The sequence below is a fragment of the Lonchura striata genome, chromosome 11, assembly GCF_050655825.1.
Source record: "Lonchura striata isolate lonStrDom1 chromosome 11, ASM5065582v1, whole genome shotgun sequence".
In the NCBI taxonomy this organism is placed as follows: Eukaryota; Metazoa; Chordata; class Aves; order Passeriformes; family Estrildidae; genus Lonchura; species Lonchura striata.
The window spans coordinates 16,127,588-16,143,118 of NC_140713.1; the positions used below are offsets into that span (position 1 = coordinate 16,127,588).

A 15,531-nucleotide genomic window follows, 5' to 3' on the forward strand; every position below is an offset into this window, starting at 1 on the left:
GATTTCTCACTGTCAAAACCACATTATTTAAAGCAGTGGAGAAGTGGCACAATGAAAGAAACAGAAGAAGGAATTTTTATCTTTGTAAAACTTTTGACTGCCATGGTAAATATACATTCAGGGTAAGTTTTCAGCAAAGCATGTAAATTAACACTGGAAATTACTTCCTCATGAGTAAGGCCAGCCAGGAATACTTCCACACCAGCCAAGCTCCATTTGAAATCAGAGTTGCAGCATCTCAGTTCCCTAATTAAAACGAGCTGAGTTCCTGCACATAGTTTTCAGGATGACTAATTCAGCAGGTGACTGCCACTTTCTATCCAGAATAGTCACCTTTCTTCCCCCTGCCCCAGCTATAACACTTTCACAGAACTAGAATGTTCCTTCTGTAAGAATTTAGGTAATTGTTGAATTTTGTTTTTTTTTTAAAAATCTAAACAATTCTATGATCTGTCCCTCCTCATTGCCAAAACTTTGCTATTCTCTGCCCATATTCTACTTGGCATGCCATGAGATCTTTCAGATCTGCAAAGCTGCATTTGTTCTGCAGGTGACACATACAAGCAATTCTTAAATTCCTGCATGCATTGTTTCAAATCCCCTGCAGTAGAAACCACACATGCTGAAGTTTTTATTATTTTTCCCAAACCCACTAAAAGACTAAAATGCACATTCTCATTTGCTGTGATTGTTACAGCTTCTTTTAAATTAATTCTTTCTGGTATGACTGTCCACTAAAGAAAAGAGGAAAAAATGAAACCACAAAAACCTCAAGCATAGAAAATACAAATATAGCCACTGAAATCACTTTCAATAGCCCTTTCTAAAACGCTACATGTAGCTATATGAGTAATATGACAAGAAGTAACCTTACAGTGGTCACATATTATCACAAAAGGAAACAGGAAAACATATTTTAGTTGGATGATTTAAGGCAGTGGGGCGTGGGTGTGCATAAGGAGAGAGAACCACAGCAGGCAGAGGTGAGCACTGAGCTGACAGTGTCTGGGGGGAAGAAAGGCTGAAGGCAGCGAAGGAGAGACAGTGTCAGCAGATGGCACTCGGGCTGCAGCACAGCCCACAGCTGGCAGAGGTCCCAGCACACACACAAAACATTCAGGAGCTGGAAGACTGAAAGGTGTGTGAGATCCTGTGCCACTGAAAGGTGCCTGAGGTCCTGTGCCACTGAAAGGTGTGTGAGATCCTGTGCCACTGAAAGGTGCCTGAGGTCCTGGGTCACGAAAAGGTGTCTGAAATCCTGTGCCACTGAAAGGTGCCTGAGGTCCTGGGTCACGAAAAGGTGTCTGAAATCCTGGGTCACTGAAAGGTGCCTGAGGTCCTGGGTCACTGAAAAGTGTCTGAGGCCCTGTGCCACTGAAAGGCGTCTGAGGTCCTGGGTCACTGAAAGGTGTCTGAGGCCCTGTGCCACTGAAAGGTGTCTGAGGTACTGTGCCACCAAAAGGTGTCTGAGGCCCTGTGCCACTTGAGGCAGCCAGGTCATGAAGCTGCAGGTGGGGTCAGGTCCAGCCACGGTGATCTGTTCATGACAAGGGGAGATAATTTTTTCCACTGTGGCTCAGACACGTTTCCCTCCCTGGCCTCATCCCCCAAAGCTGTGAGGGAAATAAGGGACTGAGCCCCAGATCAGTTTTAAACAAGGGTATAATCAGCAGGCTACAGAAGGCAGTGCTGTCACCTCTCAGCAAGAGCTTAAGAAAAAACCACAAGGCAGAGCAGCTCTCAGTTCCTGAACTTCGTTCCTAGAATTGAGGGGCTCCCCTGAGTCGAACCCTCCCATTCACAAGAGCCAGTGGTGCCCCACTCTGACCAAGTGCCTGGAGCTTTAACCACTGAAAATAGAGGTGGGTACTCTTCTTTGCAGGCAGCTGTGCTGCATCCATAAATCACTGTGTGCAGGTACTGTTAATTTTCGCCTAAACTTTGTTCCCTCCTCACTGCCTGCAGAATCCCTCAAGAAATGGGAAGAAACAAACCTCTAGAACATGTTTATTGCTTTCCAAAACATATGTGCTGTTTCTATAAGTAAGCATTTGAGCCACAGTAACTGAGCCATTAATCTTAAATAAAATTTCTGTTAAAAAAACCCAAACCTATCTCTGTTCCCTGGCAGGGAATATTACAGCTCCTTGCAGCTACTTAGACTGAACATTTAGGTTTCCAGTGAAGATGCTGTTGACACTACTGGGCTGGACCCAAAATGTTTTCAAAGCTGTATCAACAAGGTTCATGAATATTCAGGCACTAAGGAATTTGGGCAGATATCCCAGAAGTGGCAAGACCCGGTGCTGAATCTAAAGCTTTCCCAGCTTTTTGTGTTGGAAACACAACTATTCAGATGGCTTTATGCTCTAATGGGAGCATTGAAAACTATGAAACAAATAAACAACTAAAATCATTCTCTGTTGATTAAAATAAAGTATTTTAGCTTTTTTTCAGTCTTAAGCAGCTAGTAACAGTACTGCCCCTCACAGAGCTGCACACACTATTGTTCAGCACCTGCTGCTTATCCATCCCTTCAAATGAGAACTGTTCCTTTGCTCTTCCCCCTCGTGAGCAGTAATGCATGGGGACAAAGCTGGCCAGGGCTTGTTTTCTGAAGGGCTCAGGTCACAGACAGCATTTGTTCTCTCTGCCACAGCTCAGGGTGGAGCTGGGAAAGCAGGTATGACAGCCACAGATCCAGGGAGAGTGGGAGGGAAGCAGAAGAGGAGGAGCATGTGGAAGCTGAGCTGCTGCTGCTTCAAGCTCCCAGGGCAGCTTCATCCTCTGCTCTTCTGGCACAGACTTTTCTCTGCCACATCAGCACCAACTGCCAAACTGGATGTCTCCTCTTGGATGACACAAATTCCTCAGCTCCTTTTTTTTGCCAGCCCCTGGAATAAACTGCACCAGAGCCAGAGAGAACTTGGAAGAATAATCTGAAGAAAATTACTCCTCAAAGGAAAGACAGAGCATTGGAAAAGGCAGAAGTTCACCTCTGGCCACCCCTACCAAACACAGACATACCTATCAGCAGTCAGGGCTGCAGTGACTATTCCTTGCCTGGCTCCATGGAGGAGCAGGAATACAACTTCGTGCTTTCCTTTGGAGCCAACACCAGCAAGTGCAGCCTTGAGACCAACCAAACAGAGGTCCCAACATGCTGGGCAGGAGCAACCAGGGGTGGCCCAGAGGTGGTGATTGTACCAGTGCTTTTTGGGTTGATTTTTCTCCTGGGAATGGTGGGAAACACATTAGTGTTGGTTGTTTTGGGGCGTCTTCGTCCTGGGGGACGCCCATCGCGCAGTGCCACCAACATCTTCATCCTGAACTTAAGCATTGCAGACTTCTCCTTTCTGCTCTTCTGTGTTCCCTTCCAGGCCACCATCTACTCCCTGCCAGAGTGGATCTTCGGTGCCTTCTTTTGCAAGTGGGTTCACTACTCGGCCATGGCAACGATGCTGGTCAGCATCTTCACTCTGGTGGCCATGTCTGTGGACAGATACATTGCCGTGGTCCACGCCAAACGCTCGCCCTGCATCCGCAGCAAGCGCAACGCCGTCCTCGGCGTGGCTGTCATCTGGCTGCTGTCTCTCCTCATTGCCATCCCCGTGGCCCAGCACCAGGCCCTCATGAGTGGCCATCAGCAGGCTCCCAACAGCTCTTTCTGCTGGGAGCACTGGGCAAACGGCTCCACAGCCAAGCAGATGTACAAGATTACCATCCTGCTGGTGGGATACCTCCTGCCCCTGCTGCTCATCACCTGCTGCTATGCCAAGGTGGGTGCCAGGGATGGGAATAATTTTAAATGAAGGGAAAGATCCCAGACTCTTGGTGGCTTGTGTGTGTACACAACTACACAGCCAACACATTCCAAATCCTCTCCTGGTAGAGAATACTTTTTTGAGGTGGGGGGAGGAAGGAAAACAGAGAATGAAATTACACCAGCTCACAAAAAAGGTTACAACTACCATGATGACACCCAGCCTGTTACTCAAACCCCCTAAAGACTCTTGCTGGTTTTCATATTTTTTATTTTGTTAAATAACAAATGTTTGTTACTGACAAGAAGAAAAACCTATGAAGAGATAAACATTTCCAGGTTATTGCTGTGCTGTAATCGGTTTTCAAAAGCTACATCTAGATGTTGTTAATTGAGAATTGCCTACAATGCTCCAACACTCCTTATGACCCTCCCTCTGGAGGGTGACCCACTCCTGTCACTGCATTTGTTTGTGCTGCCTGCAGGAGCAACAGGACAGTCCCACCAGGGTACAGGACTGGCAGCCCGCTCTCTGCCCATGTACCCCATCAGCCTAAGGATTAAATGAAGACAATCTGAGCCTTAATATAAAATTCAGAGTCCATCTGAAAACTCCTGTGGATTTCAGCATTGTGCCAGCTGAGCTCTTAATATATGCTTAACTACTGAAAGCCTAGCAGGTTTAATGCTCTTTCCAAACCTTGTTTCTTGAAAGAGAAATTGGAGAGCTTAGAATTAAAAGTCTGAAACATCAAATTCATCTTTGAAGTCATGTTAAAACAATTACTTCAAAATTTCAGTGCTTGTAGGATAAATTCAAGTATTAATACATAAATTTCAATTTCCCATTCAATATATTGCTCCTTTTTTCCCCCCAAGGTTTTATACCATCTCCATAAGAAAGTAAAGAACATTTCCAAGAAATCAGAGAGATCAAAGAAGAAGGTAAATATCTTTGGTTTAATGTGTATATTGACTATATACAATAGATATACCAGGTTTATAAAGTAATCAGCCTGGTCTGTGCTGATTCCAGCTGATTTAGTGCCATTATAGTTTTTGCCAGTCCTTTTTGCCTGTGAATCCCAACCAGACTTAACTGCAGATTATATGTAGTTTCTGGTTCATTACATTCACTAGCACACACTCAGTTTTGTTTGCAATATACTTATTCATAATTGTTAATTCATAATTCATAATTGTTGTTCATAATTCTTGCATCTACACAGTCTGTAAGGATGGTGTTCAAAGGGTATTTGCAATATTATCTCATAACACAATAACTGTCCAAATTATAATACACCACAAGCAATATTTATTAGACAGGTGTTACTTACCCTTTTCCCTCAGAGGAAAGGGTTAGTATGTTTTGAGCATGTTTTGTGTTCATCTAACTTCAAGTTGGTTCTGATGAACATTCTTTTCACCACCTTTTTTAAGGGAACACATTGTGCAGCAATGAGCTGCTGTGTATTGCCTGCTGCAGGAACACCACCAGACCTAGATAGCACAGACTACCTTGAAGAGCACCATGTCTTATTTTGCCTACTGACTTTTTGATAAATGTTGATGCTGCTACAGATAGACTGTGAATTAAAATGTCAAAACCAGGAGTATAATTTCTCAATCAGTAGTGCAAACTACAAACAGAAAGCAGAGTCAGAGTTTTGTGTGTTTAGCAGCTACTATGAGAAAAGGCAAGCAAGATGTGTTGACAATTTTGATAATGTGAAATGCACCAAATGAAGTGCTAAGAAACTCTGTTATTCCACATAGAATCATTTCACAAGTTTGAAAATTTGCTTTAGGTCTCAAAATCACCAAAAATCCCTAAACTGCTTGGTTTAAATTTCCTTCCAGAGTTTCCTTACTTAGGTATGAATGGCAAACTACCTTTTTTATTGCTAATTTTTAAGAGAATTCTACCAACAGTTGAAAATAACTACTGTTACTTTCCTGTAAAGAAGTTAAGAATTTAATTTATGACATTTTTCAAATGTATCCACTTGTTTTGTTTTCAGATTTGCTCTGTAGAGTTTGATGAGAAAATAGCTCTGCAGTTCCTTCAATCTCAAGTTTAGTTATTAGATATTGCCAAGAGGATCAATTTCTAAAAAACCCTTTGATTTTAGCTGTTCAAACAAGTTAGTGGTCCAGCCCTTCTTCCTCCCTCCCCTTAACTGTTTTCCTGGCCATAATTGTGAAACACCCAACATCAATTCTTGTTCCATGTACCACAGTCAGATGTAGTTAAATAGGTGATACTTTCAGATAGAAGAAAAATTAAATACGTTCCTCTCCACACACACATCATCCTTCACAATATGTTTTCTTCCAGCCCTGTCTGTGTGGAAATTGTCCATCTAGCCTTCCTCTTTAGTATACTTGCTTAAAGGGGTTTTCTGTTGCAAACACTACTCAACATTTCTTAGGAAAACTTCCTTGGGTTGGTTGCAGACACACTCAATTCTTGTATATGCTTTTAAAGCATTCTTGAAACATGAGAGTGAGAGTCAGTTTTTTAAAGCACACCTTCTTAAGAACACTTCACATTAGAGACTAATGGGAAACTCATGGATGGCTGTCAGTTCTGTTAACATAGCTTCCTTCATATGTACTTAGATTTGTGCAAGCAGTTGTGTTTGAGTTTAATTCATAAACTTCATCAGGGATTTAGTGAACAGCTTTTGTTTATTTAACTGAAAAATGTTTGACAAATGAATCTTGATCACATTTGGAAGGTTAATTTAGTACATACAGAACATTGAGTTTGCTCTGAAATATGTGTGACTTCAGTGGCTAAACCCTGATTGCCTTGAGCTGTGAGAGAAAGTGTAGCACAACAGCCAAGTCTTCCCACCTGAGGTGATAAAATTGTCTGAGTCACATCTGTTAATTCACAGTGTGTGTCTTAACCAAACTGGTGTATGGAAAACAAGGTGTCATAATCATAATAAAGAGGATAGTCTGAAACTATGACCATGCAGTTCCTGCTTCACTCCTATAATTTCAAGAAAACAGGGCATTTGATACCTCCAAGAGAATGGAGTTTGGGTTTGCACTTTTTGGCTTTTCCAAACCTTTGGGTTTGGATTGGGTTTTTTCTGTTTGGTTTGTGGGTTTAGTGTTGCTTTGTTTTTAAACAGTTAAATAGTAAATTTTGCAAAAAGCTTTTTGTTCAAATCTCCCAATGCTCATCTGGTCTCCTTACATGAGTAAAGGTCTCAAAAGAATCAAGCTGCAGACTCAGAGTCCTTGTTGGACAAGATTTTCCAGTGAAACAGTTGCCAACATTACCACTGCAAACAGTTTGCTCTGTCACTCAGCATTTCAGAAGCTATAAGAACTATCCTCAAGATTGAACTACTTTAAGATAAAACATAGTTAAGAAAGAAAGCAAATGGCATAGAGCTCATAGAATGCTGCTTGCCATAAGCAGCATTCCACATGCTGACTGGAAACACATTGCTATTATTCTCCATTATAAGCTGCTTCTGAACAAACAGTATTACCAGGTAAGATTTTTTAAAATGTCAAGACTTATTTCAGGATCTTTAGCTTTCATTGACCTTGCTGGAGTCTTGTTGTAATACCAGTCCCACCCCAGCCCCAGATCCTATAATACTGATAAGAGGCAGAAGAGATATCATTCTTACTCACATCATTTGAGACATAAAATACAGCAAGAAACATTACTGGGATAAATCCAAGTTAAAGCCAACTGAAAGGTCATAGAGGAGATGGTATTTCATCTGCTATTAGTAAAAAGTTTGCTGCATCCTGACTTCACATTCCATTGTCAGAAGAATTTTACCCTTAATTCAGATTCCCACTTTGAAAATTTTATATAACTTTGCCATCTACATGTCAAATGTTAGACATGCTCAATTTAAAGTGCTTTTCCATCTGTATCATCAGTGCATTAGAGCAAGGAAAATGTTTAGAACATTTTGCATGCCTAGGCTGAAATTCCGCATGAAGAACTAAGACTGTGCCTACAGAACAGAGACATGACTGGCTGCTTCCCCATTTAATGCCATACTAGCTGTACAAGTTTGCCAGCCTTGAAAATCAGATGGTGTGATGCTGCAGGATTCTCCTTTAAAGTTTTGGATAATTGTTTTTTGAAGTCAGCCAGCAAGACCACGTGCTAAGATATTATTTGCAGCCCTCTATGACAATTAAGTGTATTTCAGTTCTGTCACCTCTTTTCTGAACTATGCAAAGTATAGCAAGTCTGTAATTTGGCTCCAAAGAAAGTTAACAATTCCCTGTCTGATGGTGTTGCAAAATGTTTCGTAAGAGCCCAGCCCCAGGAACTCTCATCTTACATCTGCCTTAAATAAGGTGATTTAATGATGGAAATTAATGCAAACTAAGGTCTAGCATGGTCCTGTGGTGTTTTACTGGCCTCTGGAGCACACCAGGGTTCCTCAGTGTTGACTCAGTTCTGTATTGTGCATCTTTAAAGAATAAATAACAAGTTTTGCAAACTGAACAATCTGAAATTCTTTTTCAAGTTTAAGAATGTGTCTGGGGATGTGAATTTCACAGCTGTTTTGCAAGCTCCCTTGAAGGGATAGTAGTTGTGTCACCTTGAGGCCAAAATCTTCAGTTTACAGACCAAATGAGCCACTTAAAGATAAAAATTAGTACTATGCTTTTCTATTGGTTAGCTACAATAGGAAGGTGAGCCTGGTGCTTACCTGGTGGGTAAGTAAATCAGCTGCTCATTGCTTCCAGAGCTAAGTAAACACAAAGACAAATGGAGTTTATTTATCCCTGGAGTGCTGCACTTTGAAGGTCATACAAGAGCCTGAGGTAAAAGATACATAATTCCTTCAAGGTAGATGGGTAGTCCTGAACATCTTGGCCAAGAGAGACAGATAAATATTGCTCTGTGACTACTTTCCTGTAGCTAAAGGAATTATTTGGCTATTGTTCATGCAAATTGAAGGTTTTCATGTGGACAATGAACGTGATGTTCAAGGCCTTGGCATTTGAACAACAGTAAATACAGCAAAGGAACATGGAAGATCCTGGGATCCATTGAGCAGAAGAATATAATTCAGAAGTGTCATCCAGCACATTTGATTAACAGAAGCCCAGGGCAGCAGGAATTAAGAGCATCATTACCAATTAGAGAGTAATAGAAATATCACAATGCTTGTACACATTTATGAATATAAAGTTAATAAATTTCAAGGGCACCAGCAGAGGAGATTAGAAGCATAATCCCAGAATGAGAGATGTGCAGATGAGCAGCTGGAACAGTGCAAGCAAGCTGCTGGGAAATGAAGAGCCCCTCTTAGCACATAAAGCAAGTAATCAAAATGAGCTGATAACATCTGAAAATATATTTACTTCAGTACCTCCTCTTCTTCATGACATCCAGCTGCCATCTCTGGCTCCAAGAAAGAAGACAGAACAATAAAAAAGAATACTCTCAGTGTGGCTTTTAGATCACTGAAGAGTAGAATTAGACTCAAGTGTAATTAAAAAAAAGACCAAAGCGCAATGAGAAGTGCTTCAGTAGTAATTAAAAGATGCATGTGCTCTGAAGAAGAGACAGCTGCTATCTAACATTTAAGTTATTTAAGAATAGGTATGCCATTTTCTAAACATTTTGCATTTATCACTAAGCTATGGGCATGTTTCTGAAGATCAGATTGTGCTTGGGACCTTTCTGCTAGAATTTTAGGTGCAAAAAGCAAAAGAATGTTTGCAAATCAATCAGGGCAAGTCAGATTTGCCAACAAAGCAAACAAGAACATGGCACCAGGAGTGAAGGAAAGGAACTGGCAGTTTTCACTTTGCACTTTGGCTCACAGATGGACTCTGAGCTCAAGGATGTTCTCCATTGGGTATCACTGAGTGTAAAGCCACAAAAATTGTCTTCCTCAGAGGTTGGTAAGTTCCTCCAGCAGTACAATGGTATATTGCACTAAGCCACATGTCTTTCCTGGGCACTGATACTGGGTACCTGCAGTATCTAAAAGTAAAAGCTTAAGGCACCATGGGTCACTACGTATTTTCCAAGCCTTCGCTACAGTAAATTACAATATATAGTGAAGTCTGTAACTCTGTAGTTTACCATAATGAAGTCTGTGACAGTAAAAATGTGCACCAATTGTCTCTCAAACTTTAAGGAAAAGAATCTACAAGTTAGAGATGAGCATATCAGGAGAAAAGATTTATCAGTAAATCACATAATCAGATATCCTCCTACAAAGCAGTAATAAAGGAAGCATCAATTGTAATTTGCTGGTAAGACAGTTTGGAAGAACTGGCATAGACTTCTTCATGCTTCTTCATTTAGAATTATGGACGAATAAAGGATGAAAAATAATCTTACCATATTCAGGAGACAGCAGTTTTCTCACTAATGAAGCCCAGTTTGTCTGCAAGCTAGTTCTGTTTAATAAAAACCTAATTGAATGTTCTTTCCCATTTCTGTGTGGCTGAGGTACACAGTAGAAATGGATGGAATGATCAGCTCTTGAAAATGATGTGCAGCTGGGCTGTCCCCACCTGGGACTAAATTAGGAAAGTGACAAGCCCTCTAGCCCTCCAGACTGTCTTGTCCACTCTATATTTTAAACTCAGGAATACATTCAGGAGGTTCTTCCTAAAATATGTAAATCCATGGAATACTTGAAGCATTTGACTCATTACAGGAAATCTCAATTTTGCCCTTGACAAGATGCCTGACAAGTTGAATCAAGAAACTTCATTAAAAGCTTATCAAGAACAACAGCTCTAAACACAATTAAATGTTAAAGACTTTATCATCCTCCTAAATGAGGTGTCTCACACAAAATGTTTTTTAAACACATTTTCCAGTGCTTTTTGAAGGATAGGGGAAGGCTAAAAGCAATAAAGAGTTTGTCCAGGGCCAGGGAGAAAAGTAATCAAAGGGCAAAACAGACAAAGAAAGGCTGGAAAGCATAAATGAGGGGCAGATGACCTACAAAGATAACAAATGAATAAGCAAGTAAATTCAACACAATCTGCACATGACAAAAATTTGGGGGGGAGGGGGGGGCAGGGGAGGAATAACAGAAGTTCATCCAATTATCTGACAAAGAAAAATATCCCCTTGTCTTTGTCACCATGCTATTGATTCACTGAACAGCTTAAAGACGCTTACTTTGCCTGTACAACAAATACACTGTAAGTTATATCCTGGAGCTGCTTGGAAGACTTCTAGGAGTACTAAGAGAGATTTAAGTGGCCAGTAGTGGCCATTGTACAGATCTGTTAGGGACTCATCAAAATTTCAGAGTCGAACCAGAAGGTTTGCATTAAGTGGGGACAGCTTGATCAACAGTAATGCAGTAACTGTGCAAACTATCACAGCTTATGGAAGAAGCTCAAACAGTACACAAATTATTTTGATCAGTCCTCCACAGCTGGTCATAGTATACAGTAACAGTAGTTTAAGTACAGCAAAGCACCATGTTAAAAGCTAAAGTGTTTTGTTTCAGTTTCCTCTGTCTTAACTACATATTCCCTAACTTGAGAAAACAGACACAAGTTCCATTTCTAAATCTGTTTCTTGCGTCATGAATTATGTACATTAGTGCTCTAGTATTGTCTGTGTTTTCCATCTGCAAAATCCTAAAAAGCTGGAGCCCAGAAACAGCTCTGTGCTATTACACAGCAACTGCAAACCCATTGTTTAATACTCAGCCCTACATTAAATGCACAGTTTGTTATTTCACAATAAAAGGGGGGGGGGGGGGGGGCAGAATTTAGGTATATAAGCCTTATTCAAAAGAATATTTCAGTGCTTGTAGCCCCCTAATGTAAGCAGATGGGTGCTAGGAAAGGTTGCCTGGGTAACAAGCCTAAGCTACTTAACATTGCTAGAGGGTAAAGAAGTAGCACCATTATTGCTGGTGAAAGCTATTGATGGGACCTGCTTATGAATCATTTCCTTGGTACTCATACCACAGTGGGTGAGCTAGACCCCACAAGACCACTAGGTCTGTGTCTTTCAGTCTCATCAACTCCTAATCATTCCAGTCTATTTTTATGGACATCATCTGGCTCCCAGCATGGTTGGTTTGAGGACACTTGCCAGGTAGTTCGTTCACTCCTAGGGGAACATCTTTGTTAGATCAGCTGTCTGACAGAATTCTGGTAGGTGAAACAAGCACCTGGAGCATGCCAGGTACACAATGAACCTACAGGGGATTGCCTTTCAAAGTTAATAGAAACTTATTTGAGAGGCCTATTTGACAGAAATCCTTTTTTTTAACTTGCATTGTAGTCTTGATCTAACACAATAACACCTTCCTTATGTAGCCATGATAACCACCAACTAAAGAAATTTCTATTCACTAGAAAGTTCTCCCATTTCTAAGAAAGTAACTACACTATTCACCTGAAAACATTAAAGAGAATTACTGACAGGAACATTGACCTAGACTAGTGAGGCTGTAAATCTTGACCTGAAATGAAACCTGAATTTTAATTTTTCTCTGTTGCATTTCTGCTACTTGTACAACAATTTTCCTTAGGGGAAGGATATCATCTGCATGTTTGCAAGTTGCTACATTTATTAAATGACCAAATAGAAATGAGAAACACTAAATACCAAAGTTAAAAAGCAGATATTGTGCAGAGAACCAAGTATGGCAAGAGGAGGGAAGTCACCAGCTGTGCATCTGCTATAGAACCCCAAAACTGAGGGATTAAATACAAAACAATTGCACATCTTGCATTACCATTTGTAACTTTGAAAATTCATGAAGTCAGGTGGAATCAGCCTACAAAAATATCAGGAAAGGATCTTAGGGCCTCCAAGTCAGTAATCTCTGAGACTTGCTAGGCATTCACTGAGTGTTCTAGAAGTAGAAAGTGAGAGAAAAGCAACACTACCAGCTTTCCTAAACTTGGAAAGTGCGATCCTGCTCCCACAGGCCTCACAATCTTACAAAAAGAAAGTTGAAGTGAGTTACAGTTTAATTTTATTTACTGTCACTGTTAACCTTCATTTTGTATGGAGATTCCAAAGGAAAATTTTCAGGAAAGTTTTACCTCAGGTCAAGCTTTGGGACTTACAAATGACAGACTGTGCCAGAGGCTGGCCACCTAACTGGGGAGCAAGCACTGCAGGGGCACACCTCTAACCCAGGCAGCACAGGCTGGGATCCCACAGGCACAGGGAGCCTCCCTCAGGTCATCACCCAGCTAGGAATAAGTCTAACCAATGAGAACTGTGTATTTAAAAAAAAAAAACAAACCAAAAATTGGTTTTCTGGGTTTCTTCTGTAATAGGGAAGATACTGGGAAAACCTTTCTCCTCAGGCCAGCCTTTGTTTCTCCTCTCAGTGGTGTGCTTACTTGCAAGATGTTTTCCCCTGCAGTTCTTTTTAATAGCCTCAATGTTCCTCACCCTCCAAATGTTAGGAAATATTATTTCCACTCTTCCTTGTAACACAGCATTGTTGCAGCCTTTGAACTGTTTGAAGTTTTACAGGCACTACCTCAAATTTCAATAGTTCTTTGCTTGAGTCAAAACCAGTCAATCCAAGTTTTACCAGGGCTTTTAGCATCCTTTTTCATATTGTCATAATTTGCCCACCTGGCAGTTGTCAGTGTTGCCTGTATTATGCTGCCTTCACTACTGACAGAGGAAAGCAAACTCACTCAGTCCACACACTCCCTTGCTCTGTGACCATTATTTTATATTATCATGTATTATCTGTGACCATTATTTTATTTTATCATGTATTAACACAATCTCCTCTCCAGACAGCGCAGACAGTGCTTCTCGTGGTTGCTGTGTTCCTGCTCTCCTGGCTGCCACACCACATCATCACCATGTGGGCAGAGTTTGGGCACTTTCCCCTGAACAACATCTCCTTCACCTTCCGCATCATCTCTCACTGCTTGGCCTACGGGAACTCTTGCATCAACCCCATCCTCTACGCTTTCCTGTCGGAGAATTTCCGCAAGGCCTGCCGCCAAGTCTTCACCCGCAAGCTCTTCCTGCGGCCGGTGGCTGCTGAGAAACTGGCCAGAGTGCGCATGGAGAACTTCTCTACCACACACTCCACCACAAACGTGTAAGCTGGGCTCGCAACTACGTTTCAGGACGAAGAGGAGGGAAGAGGATTCTGCCTGGGGAGAATACACATGCAAGTGCATTCCAGGGAGTCTGCAAAAGTGTGCACTGTGCCAGGTTACTGGAGTGGTAGGAGACACATTTCCCTCTCGCTGTGATGACATGGGACAGAGCCTGTCCTAAGGTACCTTGCTAGACACTGGGCTGTGTGCAACAGAATTATCTGAATGCCCATAAGACAGAGCCCAAATGAAGTTGTAGTTATGACCACACAGAAGGTAGAATATGAACAGAGAAGACAGCAGTTAATTATGTCTGTAGACAGTCATTGAGATGTGAACAATGTGACATTCAGAGAGCAGTTTGGGAGAAGTCAAACTAAAGCCTTTGGATGTCTTTGTTTCTTCAACAAATTTGACCGTGTGTGAGCTGCATACACATTTAGTTCAATACTGGGGGTAGAGTCTCTAAATCTCCTTGAAGGCTTTAATGTAGCATTTACCTATTGGGCAAGTACACCTTTCACATGATGTGTCAGTGGTGTGGCTGTCTGTATTTGGTGGCTCTACATCAGCTTATACATCCCAGAGTCTGAGTGTCTGTGTGCTCCTGTGTGTAATTTCTGCTGTTAATCACCAGGACCTGTCTCTTGGTCCCAGCAATCTCACTGTCTCAGAAACAATACAGCAGATGATGTGGTATTTCTCAATGTATGCTTAAAAAAATTGTGATTTTGTTTGAAAGTACTGTCTACAAAAGGTTTTGTTGGTAAATACAGTGTTGTCTTGAGTCAACCTACCAAAGGCTTTTTATTAGCCACTTTAGTATATAAATGCCTGAAATTTGTGATGAGGGTTTGTTTGGTTTTGGTTTTTTTTTTACAAACTTGTGATAACAGTGCTCTAGCAACAGGTAAGGGCATTTGTACTAAGTTCAAGGTTATTACCTGTAATTATATAACGTGCGTATTACTTCAAAAGTAGGAAGCAAATGGCTAAATGTAATTATTTCACTGTGTTGTCTAATTCAGTATTTCTGTGTGCTGCAATCCAGACTAACCTGTTTATAGACTGTAAAAATGTGAGTTACAGATGTTAAACTACATATTATTTGCTGTCCTTGCAATGAATGGGTCTCCAGTCTCCAACTGGATCGCTCTTTCAGTATATTTCTAAAACTTGGGAGCTATTGTCTTGAATAATTTTACTGCAGTTTGTAACTTCCTTTAAGAGCCCCCTACCTGTGCAATATGAACAGAGCACATGTACAATAAGATAAAGTCATTGCTTGATCCTCGGGTGACTATCTATGCAAGTTTTCTCTTTAACTTTTATTCTCAGTATACTGAGAATAGCTCCAGTGAATTAGATTTACATCAAATGCTGTGATCTTCTCATTTACCATAATGTAGAAATCAACTATTTCTACATTTCCAGTGATTGCACAGCCTAAAATGGAGAGCATGGGAAAAACAGCCACTAAAAGAAAGGGTTGTGGCAACAGAAGTGAAGCTAAAATGCTTATTTGTGTGATTAGTTACTGCAGATACAAACTAGCAGCGAGACATGTAATAACCTCAGCCTCACTTCAACTCTCTTGGTTTGAAGCACAACAGTACAAAGGCACACCATTCAAAAGAAATCCTACACTCAGTTTGTTACATGAGAGTCACTAGAACCTGTAAGTTAACACA

The 15,531-nt window shown here is 41.1% G+C and overlaps 1 protein-coding gene across 1 annotated transcript; it reads left to right on the forward strand.

The window, feature by feature from the left end:
* Positions 1-1,399: 1,399 nt before the first annotated feature.
* On the forward strand, positions 1,400-15,529 carry LOC110484408 (galanin receptor type 1). Its single transcript, XM_021555017.4, has 3 exons — positions 1,400-3,779; positions 4,643-4,708; positions 13,526-15,529. The coding sequence occupies exons 1-3, from the start codon at positions 3,072-3,074 to the stop codon at positions 13,841-13,843; spliced, it is 1,092 nt and encodes a 363-aa protein (XP_021410692.2). The 5' UTR covers positions 1,400-3,071; the 3' UTR covers positions 13,844-15,529.
* Positions 15,530-15,531: the final 2 nt, after the last annotated feature.

Excerpts from the sequence above, each read along its gene's own strand:
- LOC110484408 (XM_021555017.4), top strand. The coding sequence starts at position 3,072 with ATGGAGGAGCAGGAATACAACTTCGTGCTTTCCTTTGGAGCCAACACC. Across the intron at positions 3,780-4,642 it reads TCACCTGCTGCTATGCCAAG|GTTTTATACCATCTCCATAA; the intron begins GTGGGTGCCAGG and ends TTTCCCCCCAAG. Across the intron at positions 4,709-13,525 it reads CAGAGAGATCAAAGAAGAAG|ACAGCGCAGACAGTGCTTCT; the intron begins GTAAATATCTTT and ends TCTCCTCTCCAG.